Source organism: Falco peregrinus, chromosome 11 (assembly GCF_023634155.1).
Source record: "Falco peregrinus isolate bFalPer1 chromosome 11, bFalPer1.pri, whole genome shotgun sequence".
Taxonomy (NCBI): domain Eukaryota; kingdom Metazoa; phylum Chordata; class Aves; order Falconiformes; family Falconidae; genus Falco; species Falco peregrinus.
In genome coordinates this window covers 29,207,940-29,228,143 of record NC_073731.1, presented here as the reverse complement: position 1 = coordinate 29,228,143, position 20,204 = coordinate 29,207,940, and the positions used below count along the sequence as shown (strand labels likewise).

The 20,204-nt window shown below is 40.0% G+C and overlaps 1 protein-coding gene across 1 annotated transcript in view; it reads right to left on the bottom strand.

Moving 5' to 3' along the window:
• The window catches only part of ALK (ALK receptor tyrosine kinase), a 281,164-nt gene that overhangs the window by 88,515 nt on the left and 172,445 nt on the right, over positions 1-20,204 (bottom strand). The window contains exon 5 of the mRNA XM_055816565.1: positions 14,934-15,061. Within this exon, the coding sequence (XP_055672540.1) occupies positions 14,934-15,061 (128 nt within the window). The remainder of the gene's footprint in view (positions 1-14,933; positions 15,062-20,204) is intronic.

Sequence of the window (20,204 nt, the reverse complement as noted above, 5' to 3'; positions counted from 1 at the left end):
CTGATCCACATGCAATCTGCAAACAGATTTGGCATTCGCTGATTAATGCAGTAAATTAGATACTAACATCTCACATGCAATGTTATAAATCACTAACTTCACTCAGCAATGTACAAGTGGTGTCAAACAATTTTTGATGCTGTGTGAGTTATTAAATTTTCCATAGGTGAAGCACTGAGTATCTAATACAGTTTTAGGATGAGATTATGAACAGAGACTTTCAATTTCTGACCAAAATTACTTCCAGACTTTGTCACTGGAGTACTTGATACTATTATAACTGCTCAGATTTCCAAAATTCAAGTGGAAATTGCTTTTCATTGTAGTGGAAAATAGTAATAGAAACCTACCAGCACCAAGTCTGGGCCAAAGCTTCTTTTTAGCGGACATGCATTTGAAGGTGGAGAGATGCTTTAGAAATGTGATTTATTTCTCCAAAAAGGTGCTTTCAGGACATGCCCATCTCTGAGTTCTGCTGATACTCATACTCGATACAATACAGATCTGCTGCTTGAAGAAACTGCAGCAAAAAACGCCACAGAAGGGCCCTGAGATCTGTTATAAGTATTTAGCCCAGCTACTGCAAACATGGCAAAGTCCCTCTCTCACATTTTTCTACAGATGTTACTCTCCATGAGTCAACAGACCCCAAGTATTTTCAACTGTACAGTCACAAATTCACAAGATGAAGGTATTTTCCTCCACAAATCCCAGGCAGTGCAAGGCTCTAGTGATAGCAACAGCACTTCAAGCTCACGGTTGTCAACATCAATGAATTAAACCGGACTGTAACGAGATCCCAGAGTTATTTGTAGGTGTGGTACAGGTAAGCCCCTTTGGTTGCAGGTAGACATCCTCCCCCTGCTGCACTGGCAGGAGAGGTTATTGCCTCCATCTGTTCAGACCGCTTTCCCTCCTGATCCTCTGATGAAGCAGCATGTGCAAGTACTCCCTAATTTATTTCAAAGTCAGACAGGTGAGACCAGAACAACAGTTCTTACCTACTCAAAGATTTTATGTTAACCTCTCACATTTTGAAATGGCAGCTGCTCTCTGGGTTGCATTAAAACATCTTACAGACTCTTGTGACCTGCTTAAAGACTAGAGGAGCAAAGTCACAATACAGTTGTGCTGCAAGGTAGAGGCACAACTCAGTGACTGTGCTCTAGTCACATTTAAAAAACATCATTCTAATACACGAGATAATTCTGATACATGATAATATCCTTACTATTCCATGCAAAGCAATTTATGGAAGAGGGAGTACTTCTCTTTCCCTTTTTTAAAGAGGGCATACTGTGGAACATCAGACTGCAAACTCCTATTACCTGTGCACCTTGGGGAAAGCTCGTAAACACAGCTTGATCTTTATCCGAGATATTCAGCTCAAGTTTGCTTCTAAACCAAGGAGAATGGAAAAAAGCAACTGGAAATATGTTCAAGTTCAGAGGAAATTCTGTCTCAATTTAGAGCTGCACAAGAAGGACCTTTCTTTAAATCAAAGATGGAGATAAAAGGGTGTGTTTATGTATAGGAGATAGTAACAGATTTCTTTTGCAGAAGAGTATTTAAAATTATTAAAACACAATGCACATATAACAAAAAAAACCCCACCCAACATTAGTGTAATTTTCTGTTCAGAAAATAAAAACATTTTGGGTTAATTTTTCCTGATAAAGAAGAAACATTGATTATACTACCACAATGGAGTAGAAATTTCCGCATTTGACTCAACATTATATCATACCAACTAAGTCCTGTCAGTTGAAATTTAGGCTAGAATTCAATGATATCCAGGAACTGGAACTGAAATTACTAACTCCTGAAGGTAACCAGATATCCTTGAAGATGCAGGACGAATTAAGGTTCAAGGCAAATGTTGCATGTAATATAGATCTTAACCTCATTTAGAAGCACTGCTGTTTAAGGCTTTATTAAAGGATTTAGTTACTGCTTCTGCTTAAACAGAAGTGACAGTCGTTCACAAGGGTAATAAAAATTAAAAAGATAATGCAAGAGAGGGAATTGTACCTACTGGTAAGGAATGTGGATCCTCTATTACCACTCTTTGGAAAGCAGCATGGGATCCAATGTCAAATTGGAACTCAATTTCAGTAGATTTTTCAACAAGCCTTCATTAAGGTCTCCCATAAAGTAGTGTGGTCAAAAAAAATAAAAAAATAAAAATAAAAGCTTTTACATATAAGTGATTTTGCAAGGATGCAGAGAAGCAATATAATCTACAGGGCTCCATTAGAAGGCTCTTGGCTGTAGCTCTGCTTCTACCAATAACCACTTTACTTTTGACAAACCACTTCTATATCTGAATGTTCTTCTGTGTGAAAGAGCTGTTGGTTTGGAGTGGTTTTTTGTTTGTTTTTTTTTTTTTAAAGATATATTCTTTTCTAGACCTATTTATAAAACATCTACAGAGGGTAAATCTCAGGGCTGATTTCTGGGTTTTAACTTATACAGGTTTCCCAGAACAGCTGGTGGCTTTAGTTTTAGTGCAGAGAGGATTCCAGGTCTGGCTGGAAGCATCCTGTCAGAGCTGCACGAACGCAGCTTGTTTTGGTAATGCTGGTATTGTAAAGGGTCCCTGAATAGCACTATTAATCTTGCACTCAACAGCCGTTTAATTTTGTTTTCAGGTTTTATTCTAAGAGACTCTGAATAAACTTCTGCAAAATTATTACTATAAAATGATTTATCTAGCATGCTAACCAGTGAGTGTCGAGGACGCTCAATAGACAATCCATTGGTTAAAGATTCCTTGCCTGGCACTATTCATTTGAAAGTGAGGAATTGGTGGGCTGACTTTATAGATTACAGATATTAAAGCACCCGCTGGCTTTAAAAGGATAGTTCTGTTAGAAATTCCAGGCTACAATTCTTCAAGCAAAGCATTGTCCCCTTTCTGACACTCTGATGATGCTATGATGTTAAAGGTGGAATGAATTGCTCTCTGAAGTGCCTCTTTTTCTCTCTGTTGACTACAGAGGGACCCTAGCAACTAGCTTTGACATGATGCCTAACTTTCAGATAGCTGAAGTCACAAAAGATGAATACCACCTTGTCTAACTTCATACAACAAAGCATCAGAACGTCTGAACTAAATCTTGCCTAAGGAGATTGAATCTTGTGATATCGTGAATTAGATGACTGGTTTATTATACAGATTTCATTCCCTGACAGTTCAGTTGAGGTCTAGATTGAGAATTGTGCTGAACTGCTTGTGGATTAGCTTTGCAAGTTGGAGTTTAGAAGAAGATTTTTTTTTTGTCTCCTATCTGATGAAAATATATTCTGGCCTTTGTTCCAATGCTAAAAAAAAGCAGCCAGCATCAGCAGAATGCAGATGTGTTAAAAAAGAGGTCTCCTATACACTATTAAGAGAAAGAAATAAGGAGAAAAGGACAAGTCCTTTGTTTGGCTTTGTAAACTGGGAAAGAAACTGTCTTCATTTCACCTAATGCCTTTCCTACACACTCTTTACAAACAACTTGGCACTTAGTAAAACCCACACAAGTACAGCAAGATTCCTTAGGCAAGCAGTGAAGCTCTGCCATGACCAAGCTGTCTGCCCGAGTAACTTTTGGAATGAGCGCTATTTTCTGAAGAGAAGACCCCAGAGACAGCGCTCAATTATACCAACACGGTCGCAGGCCTAGGCAGTGCCTAGCACTAACTAAAAGCTCAAAGCTGATAGCAAGATGACAAAGATGGTGAGGGGACTGGAGCATCGCCCTGATGAGGAAAGGCTGAGAGACCTAGGCCTGTTTAGTCTGGAGAAGAGAAGGCTGAGAAGGGATCTTACCAATGCAAACAAATATCCTGAGGGTGGGTGTCAACAGGATGGGGCCAGGCTCTGTTCAGTGGTGCAAGCAACAGGACAAGGGGCAAACGGGCACAAGCTGCAACATAGGCGGTTCCACCTGAATGGGAGAAAGAACTTCTTTACTGTGAGGATGACAGAGCCCTGGGACAGGCTGCCCAGAGAGCTTGTGGGGCCTCCTTCTCTGGAGACAATCAAAACCCACTCGGATGGGACTCCGTGCAGCCTGCTCAAGGAGACCCTGCTTCAGCAGAGGCTTGGACTAGATGATCTCTAGAGGTCCCTTCCAACCCCAAGCATTCTGGGATTCTGTGAGCTCCACTCTTTCCTGTTTCATCAGTCAAGTGCCCTGACTTAAACCTTGTTAGAATGCACCAGTAAACTGCTGGTTATTGTTGCCTCCACAAATGGCCTGATTCTGTTTGCTCACTACTTCTTTCTCATTTCTAAGATTGATGAAAGGGCTATTTAAAATATTTTCCATTTCATCCCAACTAATTACATCCCAGATGTCAGCTAATCTAATGTTCACTCACTGTGGCCAGGCCAAAGGCTTTGGTCTTTATTAACCTGTTGCTGCTTGCCTTTGTATTTGTGCTAAGGAATTTGCAACCTAATTTCTTTGTCCTTTGCTTGTATTCAGTGCACACAGACCAGACATATAGATGAGTACTGCTCTGAGATGTTATAGCAAAATGAATAAAAGGAGACAGCAAACAACTCCTCTGTAGTATTTACAGAACACCACCAGTGTGGGCTTGCAGTGTAGGAAGAGTGATTTTGCACAACTGACTTCCATTCGGTGGCATCCTGCCATCCTGGTGACACCCAGTCATAACGTTTCCTTTTGGCAGTTACCTTTACCATCCAGGAAAGGAATGCACTGTTTAGTTGAAAAGTCAAAAAATAATATGAACCAGAGAATGCTCTGACTTCTGACTCCTATTATACTTGAGAAAGATAACTGTAACGCACTACGGACACTGCTGGTGTCTGGTACTGCTGGTAACAGAAGAAGCAAGTAGAAGCACATTTATTATAATTTAAGGCGAACCACACAAAGTCACAAATTAGCCCATATTCTACAAATCAACAATTAAGATGAAGACTACTTGCTAGAATATAAACTTATAAAAGGAGTAATAATTGCCATAAAGGTTTCGTGATGAGATTAGGTAGGCAGGAATGTTTTATGACTAAAGGGAAAGAGGAGGAATAGGTTTGCCGACAAGAGAGAAACTGCCCAACTTCACTTGGGAACAGAGGAAGTTGGAGGTGTCCTAAAGATGAAATCAGAAGAAAACAGAAGACAAACACCCTAAGCATGGAAGACCACTGCAAAGGACTCTCTGCAAAGACAAGCAGGTCAAACATCTCTTGGAGTAGAACTTTTTTCCCCAACATACAATAGAAAATGTTATTTTGCATTTCTCATTGGTCTTGACCAGCTGCAAGTTATATTTTAGAAAATATAGTTTGTATAAAATGTATTTTGCAAGACAATATTTTAAAAAACAACTTTATAGTAACTTTATAGTAATATGTATCATTGCAAACACTAAGCATTGGCTCCAGCCTCCTTTACCAACAATAAAAAAACCAGCTACAACTTAAACCTTTCCAAACCAAACTCTTCCGTTGGCTGTGAAGAGCCCAGCAATCACAAAGAACCTGAAATCCAAATCAGCGATGTTCCTATCAAACCTCTTCTCAGGCTCCTTCTTTTTCAAAAGCTCTGATAAACATATAAGCTCCAACAATTAATGTGATGATGTGCAATATGCTTTACAACTTTGACTAGCTGAAGGCCCATCCAAATTACTTCATAGTTACTCACTTCCTTTACTTTGGGAAATAGCTCACATACATTAAATACTTCCATTCTTTGCTGTCTTGGGAATTTTTTTAGACAGGTGAGTCACTTTACTACTGTTTCGTTACTGATGTGTACAATAAAAATCCCTGATGAGTTAATACTGTTGCCAAAACTTTACACTTAGTGTTTCAGATCTTGCAGTGATTGCTTTCTTTTTCTTATGGTTTCATTAGCACATGTTCATAAACACAGGTACATACACTGCTATTCCACGAGGTGCTTAAGGAGTCAACAGTGACTTTCTATAAATCAATAGCAACACTGATAATATTACAGAAATATCGAAATCTCACTCTTCACATACTAATCTTTTTTTTGTACTGTATAATATGGTGCTGGATTTATGCAGTTGTTGCTTACAGCTCTAAATGACATTTTGAAAATCCAGTACATAATTTAGGCTTAAGTGCATGGAACTTTAACGACTGTAGTCTCTGCAAAATCATTTACTCTAGGTTGTGGCTCACACAAATCAACCAAAACAGTTTAGATCCCGGTATGCCACAACACACCATCTCACCGAACCAGACAGATTGGCTCCCAACCCTCAATTAGGTATTAAAATACTTGCTTTGTTCACCTCTATTCACATCAAATGAAAAATCCATCATTGATGCTATTTTTGGAACATGATAAAATCTCTCTGTGAGAGTTGATTAAATTATATTTCCTTGTAGATCTGAAAAACATTTCTAAACTTATTATTTTGCTTACAGGTTTACTCCACCAAACATGCCCCAAAACACTACAGGATGGAATTGCACCTAGAATCCAGCTGACTCATTTAAGTGTTTGCAACCTCCCAGTTGTACAGAACTTCAGCATTTCAGCCGGCAATCATTTAAGGAAGGGGTGACAAAAGTATTCTTAAAATTCTTTCACGTCATAAAACCTGACTGTAACTTAAGATCTTATCATCTGTGTGTGACTTCCAGATCAATATGCCTTACTAGCAGGGCTTTCAAAGGCTCAATTCATAAAAGCCCTGTATGCCTCATTTATGGAGGTACTCCGTAAAACTGCCTCCATGGAAGCACTGTGCACAGCCTGTCCTTTCTCATATTCACAGGCGGAAGGCATGCCTCAGCGCAGTTCAGTAATGATGGCATTTTTGAGAACTCCTGGCAGACTAAGGAGCATGGTTCCCATTAATTGCACTCCTAAGTCACTTGACAGCTTTTGAAAGTTCCTCTTTTCACCCATGTTTTTCATGATTTCAAAGTAAAAGAATCGCAACGTACAGGTTTAATGATTCTGACCAAGATTCTGATGTGTAGTCACCGGGTGTGAGTTTCCCAATATAGCATAAAGAAGTCTCATTTGTTGAAAGAGCACGTGCTCCTTTTCAGAAAACTCCGGTCCCTCATTACAGATTCTTAAAATTTTCAGAGATAAATCGATGCACCAGGCTCAGTCGGCTGGCATGTCTATTTATGTATTATGGGTTTGATTTGGAATTACAAGGTCGAGGCTTTTTGGTTTCAGTTGTTCCATTGCAGAGCATCTACTTCACCATATCCATCACTGCTGGCACCGATGTGTCACACCTCTCCCATACTAGATACCGCGCAGAATTACTGAACAATGTCTGGGGTTTGGTGCAGCAATGGATTTGGTAAGAAAGCTAACTGCAGCAGATCATTCAAAAACAGAACAGCGGGACAAAGCAAGCGGAAAGGGGAAGGTTTTGGACAAGAAAAGGGAAGAGCTGAACAGGGTCTTATATGAAGTCTGGGGCAGATTTGCAATGAGACCTCTCAGACACAGAAAACAAGCTGAACCTGAATATTTCAAAAGAGAAGCCCTGAGGTATAGAGGTGCCCTGAGCCTAAACCGAAAGAACTTTTCGCCATGGCAAAGAAAGAGGAGGAATTATACCTCTTCTCATTCTTGCATGCATTGCGCCACTACAGAGCAGTGGTACCTCAGAATCCAGCATCGGTATGTATGACACTTATGCAGGCTTTTAAAAAAATGTCCTTGCTGCTGGCATTATTTCATCTTCTACAACCTGGAAGCACACACAGAAAATCTTCTTTCCTTCTTGTCCCATCTTCTCCTCATTCTTGTTTTTCATCTTCCAAAAGTTATTTTGCTCATCAATGTCCCTCGGGCTCTGGTGAGTCACGCCAGAAAAGGGACTAGCTTCCACCTGAATATCCCACGTATTTATCTTTGCATTTGATAATTTTATATGTTAGTTGATTAATCCTTGTGCATTTCATCCAATTTGCACAATTCACTGAATTTCTCCCAGTCTCACTTGATTTCTTTGCCTGTTCAACAGATTATCCATTAAGTTAGTTCAGTCTGGTTGATTGAGTGGCTATCTGATTAAGTTTGATTGCTCTAGTTAATTAATTGGATTGTAAATGTTTACTCCAATCACTTTCTAACTGGTCAAACTCTTTAATCATTTCCACTATCTAGACCAATTATTCCTGCCCAATATTCTGTCATTTGTTTTCAGTGTTACCGGTTTATCACCATCTCTCCTTTCCTCATCTCTCCCTCTCTCATTTATTCTTTTTCTCACACAGCCTGACTCTTATCCTTTATGCTTGATCATCTGCCTCCTCTGTTCTCTTTCTAAGCTTCCCCGCTGTCTCTCACCTCTTCTCACAGACCACTGCAATTCTTCACAAACATGAATCAAGTTGCATAGCCAGGTCTTAACATCTTCCAACATCAGTCCTGTTCAAATCAAAACCCCTTCTTACATCTAAGAGGGAACTTCATGGATCTATACAAAACAAAACTCAGAGCACAACTACCCCTGACTTTGTTTTAGCAAATTCAAGGTTTGGCGTGCCGTCTGTTACAGGCTAGCAGTCTTTTGAAAATGTAGGGGTTTATTATGGGGAGCAAAATGGAGAGACAGATTATCATCCTACTTACACAATGGAATCAGCTTGCATAAATCTTTGAATCTGGGGTAATACTAGTTTAAAATCACTGGGTCATCCATAAATCATCATTGTCCTCCCCATTTCTCAAGTACTAATAGTGAATCCTATGATTGTTTCAATAAATCCAAGCAGTTAAAACATCACAAGAACTAAGTGGCAGCAATTAATAGTAATAAAAATAAGTTCAATTTGGGGAAAGCAGATTACAGAGTTCATTTTCTTCCACTGAATCAATGGCTCCCATGTTGAAATAAGCCTTAATTAAGGGAGAAGGTCAGGATAAAAATCATATACAGCATTAAAAAGATAATGTATTGGCCAATTCTTCAAAGCGTTAAAAAGTACTTAAGACCACAACTGCCAGCATTTGCAGGGGAACTGAGGAATCTGCAGTGTCTTTCAAACAGTTTCCAGTACCTCGTATGAGCAAGCCCATCTCTTTTGATTACTAAAGTTTTGAATTTTAAGGCCTGAGATTGCTCAATTCTGTTTCTTAACCCAAATCACCTACCTTTTTTGAATTAGAGTAGATGAACCTGCCCACTCTGCTAAGAGAGTAACTTTGTCTAGGAAACACGCATGTTTGATCCTGCTGTGGTAGATTCCAGCCCTTCTGCCACCTGTATGAACGCATCGATTTTAAAGACCAGCTTTATGAGCATTATTACACCATCTCAAATGTTTTTTTTACCTCCCTCCTCATACCTTAAAAAACCAAATATATGATCAGTTGATTACTAAATAAAACCACAGGACACAAGGTCCCATTCACCAACATACTAGCAGGACAGACCTATGAAAACCAAATGCTCTAAATATTCAGGTTCATCCACCCCTTGGTGAGTACAACTACTGTTCTAAATAGATTAAATTATTTAACATAACCATCATTGTTTAAATTTGGCTCCGCAAGAAGCTGGTGTTCAGTCAGCAACAGAAATGCATAATCACTAATTCACTACTGTAAGAAGCTCCTCTACCTCTAATTGAGTTACTCTGCCTTTTCTAGAAACAATATTAAGACTAAATTTGTTTAATTTTTTTTATTCCTAGCATTAATATAACTTAATTTTAAAAAGATGAAAATGAAAAATGAAAACAAAGATAAGCCCCATAACAAGTGCATTAAATTTATTTTACTCAAATGGGCTCAAACCACAAGCGAAATAATTTTCACTTTGGAATTACCTTAAAATGATTTAACTTCACTACAGCCACCACATTCATCTGTAAAGTAGTTTTTAATCCAACACAAGATCCCTACAGGATTAAAACACTAGCAAGTTAGAGATGGTTTTTGGCACACAACCTGAAGTCAGAATAATCGGTCCTACCTCATGGGGGGAGCAGAGGTGAATGGGGAGGAAGGTAGTCGCCAAAGCATTTGGAGGCAAATATTCTTAAAATAGTAAGGCTTTTCCAAATGCCTACTTAGTGAAATTAGATCCACAGGAAAACCAGCTCAGTGGAACTGTATAAATAGCATAGGCCACTCCAAGGAAAATGCAGCCAATCTGCCTATTCTTTATTTTTTTTAATGAAGGGTACTCAGAACTTAATCCAAACATACTGAATAGTTCCATTGACTTCAATTAACTCTGGATCTATTCTCTGGCTTGGTAAGCTACTTAAGCATGGTGTTAGTGCCAAAGGAAATTCTCCAGTTTCCTTTACACAAAAATGACCCGATAGGCCAAGCCTGTCTTATGGTAAGTGTTGGTCCTAAACCTTAAATAAAGACAACTACTTCTGAAATGTAAAGCTACTAATTTTTTTAATGTCTGTTTTTCAGTTTTATAACAATGGCACAACACCAAATATGCTCATTGTTCTGTTCGCCTGTTTCTCTGAATTTCTGGCCAGTGGTGGGTCTCCAGACCATATAAGAAGACATGGTTGGTTCCACTAAAGGGACACATCTTCTCTCCACTGTCCCATAATTACAACTAAGCAAATAATTAATAAAAAATATATTGACACAGTTAAGTAAATCTTCTGTAAACACCTTGCAATTTTACTCAAGTGAAACAACTTAAAAGTTATACAAAATTTTTATCAATTAATTCTTAACAACTACATTAGCCCTGTGTTATGTGGGACTTCACTTAGAAACCTCTGTTCAAATTTTTTACCGTGAGGACAAGCAATCACTGGAACAACCTCCCCAGGGATGTGGTGGAGTCCCCCTCAGTGGAGGTTTTCAGGATGCAGCTGATCAGGGTGCCAGATGATCTCACCTAGGCTCCCTTTCCCATGAGAGGTTGAACCAGATGATCTTTGAGGTTCCTTCCAACTTGGGCTGTTCTACGATTCTATTGGATACACCAAAATTATTTCAGTTCTCAGTTTGGAAGAGGTTAACTTTTCTAGGCAATTTTCCAGTAGGAAGCATCAAGAACTCATTTTGAAAAGGGGCTCACTGGTATTTCATTAAGTTCAGTTAACCACAAAATCATCTCAGTAAATTAATTTATAAGACAAACTGCAGAAAGTGAGCATACGTGGGAAAACTGAAATGATACATATTCAGGTTTTGTCTGAATACACAAAACCGGCATTTCAGTAATGATTCAGATAACATAAGTAATCCTGTTTGGAGAGAGCCCTTATTGATTTCTTGCAGTTGATTCATAGATCTATTTATTAAACAGAATCACGAAAAATTCTGTCTGGCAGTTGCTCATATTTCTTCATACATGCTGCAAGTCCACATTTTTACTCTTCCCTCACACTCTCTTCTTCCAGTAAAATCACCTTCAGGTCTTCAGAATTTCTCCTTTCTTGAGAGGTCCTCTGCTTTGGATCAATGATTTGGCTTTTAGTAAAACATTAACCTGATTTCAGAAATACGCATATGGATTACAACCATGAGATCATTACAGACCTAACTGCTTACCAGCTCTGAAGGCAATGAGTATATTTCTATGTACTTTCAGTACCTACTGAAAAGAAGCTGTTGCTGAGTGGACAGAAGCATTCACCTAATCAACGACACACAGTCTCTCCCCTCTCCAAAATAAGTATGTTTTTTATGTTGCTTACTGAGCTTGAAAACTTGAAAGCTAAGTGCTTCCTCTTGGACAGGCTGAGTGTCTGAAATAACTGCTTTTAACAGCCTCAGAGCATCATTAAACCTTTAACACGTTTTAGAAGCATTTGATCTCCACACCCCTTACTTAAAAAGTTACTTAGAACTGGCAAATCGAACATTGCTAAGTAAAACAGTGTCTTGCCATTTACTTGTGCTTACTATTAAATACTTTAATTAAGACTTTTGGAAATAAGTTAGCAAATTAATTAATTTACAACTGCAATAAGAAAATCAGTAAGAAAACCATTAAATATCATTAATAAGTCAATACATTACTTAGGAAATGAACTCTATTTTTATTACTAGAAATTACCATCAACTGTAAAATGCCACTGTACCAATTACTTTACTCGTAGAAGGAACAAATTCTTAACTGACACTATTAAATTAATATATTACTTCCCTGCAATTTGTAATATTTTTCCCCCTTTGGATACTGCACGTATTTAAATAGTAAGTTGTAATAAAACAAATTAGACAATCAATAGTTTAGGTTTTACATGCTGACAAATACATTCTGCTTCACATTTCAGACAGTAATTGAAAGTCAATTAGCTGTAGGATGATGGGCAATGCTACCTGCTAACTGTCCTGATCCAAAACCTACAGAAGTCCAAGCAGCTTTCTGTTGACTGCAGGGGCTTTCTGATCAAAACCTAATCCTATGGTTCAGGAAAACTTACTGTAAAAAGCAAAAAGCACTTAGCACATGTCAAGTGCTAAGAAGCCCCTAAAGAATTAAAGCCAGAGGATGGAGGGCATCAGAACAGTGGTGATGAACTACAGCAAGCAGTTGGTAAAAGATGCACCAAATGCAGTTTGGCTGATCCCGAGCATTTAAAACTAAACAAAAACAAAAAACCCAACAATCCACCACCACCACCACCTCGCCCCCAAAAAAGCCACCACCAAAACCAAATGAAACCCCACAGTCTGTAAGGGCTTTCCTTTTTTCTAGCAAACTGACCCAATCAAGAGTCATTATATGATGGGAACTGGGAAATGTGAAGATACTCAAGTGAAAAATCACTTTGATTTTCTAATCCGCCGCACTGTTGAATGAAGAAAGGGAAATGTGGAGCATAACTAAGACATTGCAATGATTAGAGTTATGTTTCCACTCAACAATTTGTAGTTAGATGGGATATGAATCTACAATTTTTAAATTTAGAATTTAAAAAAAACCCCAAACCCACAATTTTAGCAGCATCTGAATAGTTTTTTAAGTTTTAATTCCCCATTCAGTATCAAATAAGCTGTTATTTTTTTCAGTTCAAATGCAATAAAAATCCCATCTTTTCCATGATTAAAAAACTCAAAAAATGGAATTGCTAATGCTCAGAAGCAAGTACCAGCCTCAAACTCCTACCTTCTTCAAGCCCCTGTTGTCATCTAATTCAGATCCAAAGCCTGTATCCACTTATGGAAATAGTAGCCTGATTTCCTAAGATTGCCTATGGACCTTAATTTCTTTTTAAGTTGTTTACATAGTCTTCAAAAAAGGTTAGAAAAAATAGGCTGCAGGCTTACGACTCTTTCTCAGATGTTTCTTTCCCAAATTCACCTGTGTTTTAGGTGCTTCAGTGACAAGGCATCCAAGTAGCTAGGCTGCCTAAAGGCTTCTAACAGCTGCAGAAAAATTAGATTTAGATTAATCTTTTCTTATTGCTTTTCCCATTTCGTCCAGACCTGGTATACCACCCTCGGCTGTTCACCACCACCATCTTTCTTGTAAAAGGACACAGTACCACCTCTTCAGCTGTGTGCAAAAGGCTTAGTGGTTTCAACCAAGCCAAAAAAGAACAAGTGGCTTTATTCCTTGGTGGTATTGTTCATACACCGTGTCCTGTAAGCGGAGCAGGGGAGTAGCCAATGGCTACAAATCTGTAGACAAAATGGGAGATTTGTTCCTCCTTTTGCTCACAATATATCTAAATAGCCTCAGCAACTGACATCTGTCATCTGTAGAACGGTGCCCAGAACTGGTATAAGCTCACTCAGCCAACATCATGCCTTCACTCCACTGACTGTCCCTCACTATGGCTCTCCTTCAAGCACTCCCAAGAGAATAATTCATACACCTTCATGGGAGCTGAATATCTCCTGTAGCCTGTTGTGAAATCTGTGGCAATGAATTCTCAAAGCACTGTGGATTTGAATGACTTCTGTCCCGTTCACTTTTTTGTTTTAGGGAGTTGAAATACTTTATTTTCAGCCTCCGTTAGACACCAAGACACATTCCGCACATCATCAGCAGAACAGGCGCATTCTGTTTGAGCATGCCTCACACTTTGAGCAGTGTCAGGCTGTTCCCTGTTGCAGCTTAGAGATCGCCTTTATGTATAGACAGTACAATAAACCCCCTAATACAACTGGCCTTTGTGGAGAGCAACGTAAATAACCAAAATAACATCTATTCTCCAGCAGATTTACCTGTCCTAGACAGCTTGAAAAGAAGGACATGCAGCTCAACACAGCAGTACTCCAAATAAATAAAATGGACAAAAGGTAATGTGTTAAGTGCTCTAAGTAATAATACTCTTCACTGACATAACACCTAAAGATTTCAGTATGATTCACAAGCTCCATAAAGCTGGCAGAACTAAAATGCAGCTGTCTGTGGCATGAAGCACTAAATTTACATACTTGATAACAGAGCTTGTATTTAAAAAAGTAACCTGCATTAACGTTGCCCATTATTAAAATTCCATGCACTACACTGAGCTGTTAGGGGTTCCTCGGCCATAACTGCTTTGGAACATCGCCAAAGAAAGGCATACTTTATTAGAATCAAATTTTCCACAGTTGTTTAAAAAACAACCCTGAAATTCGTTACCAGGAACATCAAAAAGATGGCTTGTAAGCTGCCTGTCTAGGAACCACTCATCTGTTCTACTTTCTACTGCAGAAAATTGTCAGGACAGGCATCTGGCAAGTCAAGATGAGTACTACTTTGGCTCTCCCAAAGTGAAATTTTCTTAGAAATTTTTTCCAAAGAGAAAAGAAAATCCCAACAACTTGTTTCCTTTAAAACATTAAAAACTTGTAGGGCAACATTAAAAGTAGTCTTTCCTGGAAAGCACCCTATTTTTTTTATTTAAATGATTGATTTGGTGAGAACCTTTCATCCTGTGAAGGTTCTGTAGCAGCCAGAATTTGTGCTCCTCTCCAAAAAGGCATTAAAAGACTATGAGTTAGAAGCAATAAAATACTCGACATTACCTGTGCTGCAGTTCTTCATGGCAAAGGAATCCACAGCGGCTATACTCCTGTTCCCACTAGCAACATACTCCAGTGAGACCCGGAATGGTTTCTCCAGGTGTCCAACTCTCCTTTGAAGCAACACCCATCTGGTCGCATCATACAGCAAGAGGAAAGAACAAAGGAGAAGAGTGGTGAGAAAGGTTTCTTTACTTGACAAGGACCAAATCCCCCAGAGGAGCAGTTCCACATATGGCTAATCGTACTGTGCCTCCTATGCCAGCCCTCACTCCCCTCACAGTGCCCTGTGGTCAAGGCCTTTCCCTCCTATGGATTTTGCCAACACAAGCTTCTAAGGAGCAAGGTTTCCACCCAGCTAAGATGTTGAAAACTCAGCTAAATAGCAGCTTATTGCACTCTACTGTCACAGTTCTGTGCTCCCAGATTGTCTGCCTGCTGTCTAAAAGAACTTTCTTTGCATAGCAAGCTGTGAAATCTGTATTGCACACACCCCTCCTCTAAATATCCCTCCTCCTGCTTCTTACCGGCGCAGTCTCTTAGTCACTCAGGCAATAAGCCAGTCTCCAGGGCTTGCACAATACCTGTAATTCCCCGCGCTGTGTCGCTGGTTGAGGTACTGTGCTTTGCTTCTAATATAGCTGTACAGCTGGCTGGAACATCTACACGTGCGTGAAGCACTGCAACTATCACATGCCATTTCTCCTTGCACTTCCTTCCCCCCATCGCCTCCCAAACAAACAGCCCCACCAAGTAATTAGTGGAACTAAGGAACTGGATTAGCGGCCCTGGAGGCTAACAATAGTGTTTCAATTTAGTCTGCTTGTTGCCACAAGTAAATAAGAACAAAAAGCCTCTCTGAGATGCTAGGAGACATCAAGGCCTGGCTGTCTTTAAGAACCACCTTCTCCCCTCTGATCAGCTGGCTCTGCTGCTCCACCTGAAACACCTTGCCAGGCAGCGCAGGAACTACTCCTACACCCTCAGCTCTTACACGTCACCCTCTGATTTACATTTCAAATGTTCTGTGTCCAGCAAGACGCGTCTAAAGACATCTATACTAGACAGTATAAATGTAAGTATCTGTCTTTTCCTCAATATACTGGAAATATGATCTGCAAGGAAAACTTTCAGGAATAAAATACTTGTACAGTATCAGGCTCTGGCCCGTTTCACCTTTCATTCTTGGGCACAGGCTGCCAGTAAAACCAGTTGTTGACACCATTCGTGAAGGGCTGCTTCCCAGGAGGTGTGTAGTACCTCAGCAGTGATACAGAGCCCGTTGCCCATTTCACCCCAGTTTATTCAGTGCCTACTCACTAACCATAAACATGATCAGAGACGAGAGGTTCTGCAAAGCCACTCGTCACTACTAATCCACTTCTTCACATTTCTCTTTTGTTACAGGAAAAAACACAGCACCTAGGAAAAAGACCTCTTTGTAGTGTACTGCAACTGGTCAGCTGGGGCCAAACTAGACAACAGGGGTCTAAAAGCCTTATTAGGAAATGCTCTTTACAGTTCCAGCTCCACTTTTTAAAAGATGAGAACAAAAACTTATTCTGGTTCCTTAAGCTGCTTTCAAACACCAATATTAAGCATTTTTGAGGAAGACTGTAACTATTTCTAGTTGACAAATTGGGTCAGGGGCAACATGTTTTTCACTGCTCTTACAAAAATGTTTTCTCACCAAGCACCCTCATCACCACCTGGTGTATGGGTTTGTGTTTGTACATGGATCATGCACAGAACATATTTTCCTTGTGGAAGGGAACCCACTGGAATGGATGTTCTGACCAAAAGAAACTAGACAGTTTATCTGGCATCCATAACAAGAGCCTTTTTCTGCAGAAGTACACCAAATGCTTTTTTTCTCCAAAAGTACACCAAAATCATTTTTGCACCAACTAACCATCACTTGTGCTTGCTACAAGCATGGATCAATCCCAAATCACAGACCCTGTACTGCTACCAGCTAGAAGACTTTTTTTTCTCCAGAGCAGACACACTGTTTATCTCACCAGGGACACAAAGGTGTCATTACACTCTGCTGAACTGGACAAAATTCCCAGCAGGCAAGGGAGCTGCATAAAGACCTTGCCAACAGCTAACAGTTCAACTTGCAACCCTGAAAAGTAAATGCTGCTTTTTAATGATTTACCAAATTTCTTCCTCCCTCCTTTTCCAGGAAGAAGAGTGAAACTATGCTGCTATGTTTCATTATTTTACAGTTATTTTCATTTCCACATCTCATCTTTCTAACTTCTGTGCTCAAGGTTCCTGCTTGAGAAGGGGATTTTGGCAACCTTGCACCTTTTCTGTCCCTGTCCCCCAAACAGATAAATATGCTTTTACTGAAATTAAATAAAATAAAGCATTGAGAGTATTGTAAATGCTTAGCTTCTGTGTGCATTATTTCTTTTAATGTCATCTCAAATTAGCTACATCATAGAGATTAGAGGATATGAATTTCCCTACAAATAGAGTAAAAAAAACACCTAGATTTAATTTTGGTTATGAAATACAGAAGCATCTGTATGTCATGAAAATCGTTCTCCTCAGCTTCAGAAGACTGATGGATTTTAATTCCAAGTACGCAGTGGCTCTCGACAATGATTTCCATTTTTGTGCTACTGCTAACCCTCTGGATAAATGTGCCAGGAGTTTTAGGAATTGCTTTTCTGAGTTACTGGTGCAATAACTTTAGTTTGAAATTCTCAGGCCTCTCATAGTTTACCACAGAAACTTTATTAACTCCCAGAGCTGTTGCCAAGCAGGTATTTTATATCACCACAATGCGAGACTGGAAAAGGCAGACTCACTCAAGTCCAGATTCGTTACAAAATATATTCATATTTTGCAGTACAAATTCCTACAATAGGTTGTCTGAGATTCAAAGATTCATGTGAAAAGAAATCCCAAGTATCAGCCTCTTTCTTCAGAGACATGAAAATAAATGAGCTAAAGATGACACTAACTGGTGGATTTATCAGGGGCACTAAAAATAGCTGCTGGGTCTGTAGAGAGACCCAACGGGCAAATCTGGATGGGAGTCGATTCTGCTGTCATTTCATGGCAGAACAGGGACTCCGGTCTCTAGGCTTTTCTGTACAACACATGTATTTATCAGACCCAGACTCATTTACAGATCCTGTGCTACAGACTGCCTGGCAGCAGCAAGATCTACTTCAGCATAAGTGATATGCATTAGATGTTAATTAGTAGAGCTTTATTAAATTTCTATTGGTGGCCTATATGTTACAAATGTAATTTTAGAAAGACCGGAAAAGCAACTTCAGTCATCTTTGTGATAGATGGGGAAATACCAGAAGTGGAACCTCTTGATGCTGAAATCATGCTAACCGGCGCGATAGCTTTCTGTGCTGCTGATCAGCTTGGCGGATGAGGGCAGCCGTGGCTGTTCCTTACCTTGACTTTACTAAGGTTTTGAATGGCATCTCCCATTCCATCCTCACTGACAAACGGATCGAAGTACAGACTGTGTAAGTGGACAGGGAGGTGGACTGAAAACTGGCTGAACTGCCAGGCTTAGAGGGTTGTCATCCGTGGTACAAAGCCCAGCTCTGGTACAAAGCCAGCTGCTGGTGGTATACCTCTGGGCCAGCAGTGGGGCCAATAATGTTTTCTATCTTCATTAATGACCTAGATAGTGGAACAGGCCGCACCATCAGCAAGTGTCCAGGCAAATCAGGAGAAGTCGTTGATACACAGGACGGTTGGGCTGCCACTGAGATGGGCCTTGACAGGCTGGAAATTTGGGCCAGCAGGAACCTCATGAAGTTCAACAAAGTAAAACGCAAAGCACTGCCTCCGGGGAGGAACAAAGCATACACCAGCACAGGCCGAAAAACGGCTTTGCAAAAGACAACTTGTGGGTCCTGGTGGACAAAACACTGAACATAAGCTAGCAATAATGACAAGGAAGGCCAATAGCATCCCGGGCTGCACTGGGAAGAGCAGATCAAAGGGGTGGTTCTTTCCTTTCTTCAGCGCTGGGGAGACACATCTGGAGCACTGGGTCCAGTGCTGGACTCTCCATCGCAAGACAGGCATGGACTTATGAAGTGAGTCCAGCAAACAGCCACAGAGATGATTAAGGTACTACAGCATCCAACACACAGGTAGAGGCTGAGAAAATTGGGACTGGAGAAGAGTAGGCTCAGGAAGGATCTTATCAACGTTTATATGCTATGGGAGGATGGAAGGAAGACAGAATGAGATCATGGTATCCAACAAAAGGTCAACATGCAAGCACAAGGCAAATTTGCTTGGGTTGAAAGGCAAAAAAATTCCATTTCAACACAGGAGAAAACATACTTATTCTAAGGGTGACTGAACATGGAACAAGTTGCCCAGAAATCTTACGGAGTCTCCATCCCTGGAGATCTTAATAACCTGACTGGACAGGGCTCTGAGCAACCTGCTGTAGTTCACCCTGCATCAAGCAGGGAAGTTGGACTAGTCAATCTCAGAGGTTCCTTCCAACTTCAACCATTCCGCAATTCCATGAAACAGGTCCCAAAAGCAAACTACAGCAGATAACAGGTTGCTCTTGTTACCTCCAAGCACTCTGTAGAGTGATGAATCAGACCGGTAAACTGATGACTGCAAGGACAAAGGCATCAGTTTCTGTGCACATAGCTATCACCTCCGCACAGGCTTCAAACATCAAAACCTATTTTTACCACAACATTTGCCATAATAACCAAGATGATCTCTCTAGATACCATCTCAAGCAATAAAAAAAGGCCACAGTTTAACACCTTAATCTAATCCTTTATGCTGTGAACCAGCACATTATATTGTAGTTTAGGCACTGCTCAGTGTTTTGATACAGCAAGCCACCAGATCCACCCAACAGGACCTTCATTGAAGTTGCAATAAGAAAGAAGTATGCTCAGGTATCTAGAATCTGCGATATACGTAGATTGAGACAGAAATTAGTAACACCACGGTCTTCAGTGACAGAGTAGCTCAAAATCCTAGATCCAAATATTTTCAGAGTTTAGACAAGTTCAGACCTGGACATATTATCTGAAGATAATTTGTTGCTTAAAGAAAGCCTGGGCAACACCCAGAGTTTCTCTTGCAAGGCTGTATCACTCTTCCCTGAAACAGAAAATGCTGCTGACAGAACCTGAACACAGTACAAGGGCTGAATTTTCACATGACCTTCTACATACTCATTCACGCTGCTTAACATGAAGGTGTGCTAGAAACCACTTTGGGCCTTGCACAGCTCTGCAAGGGTCA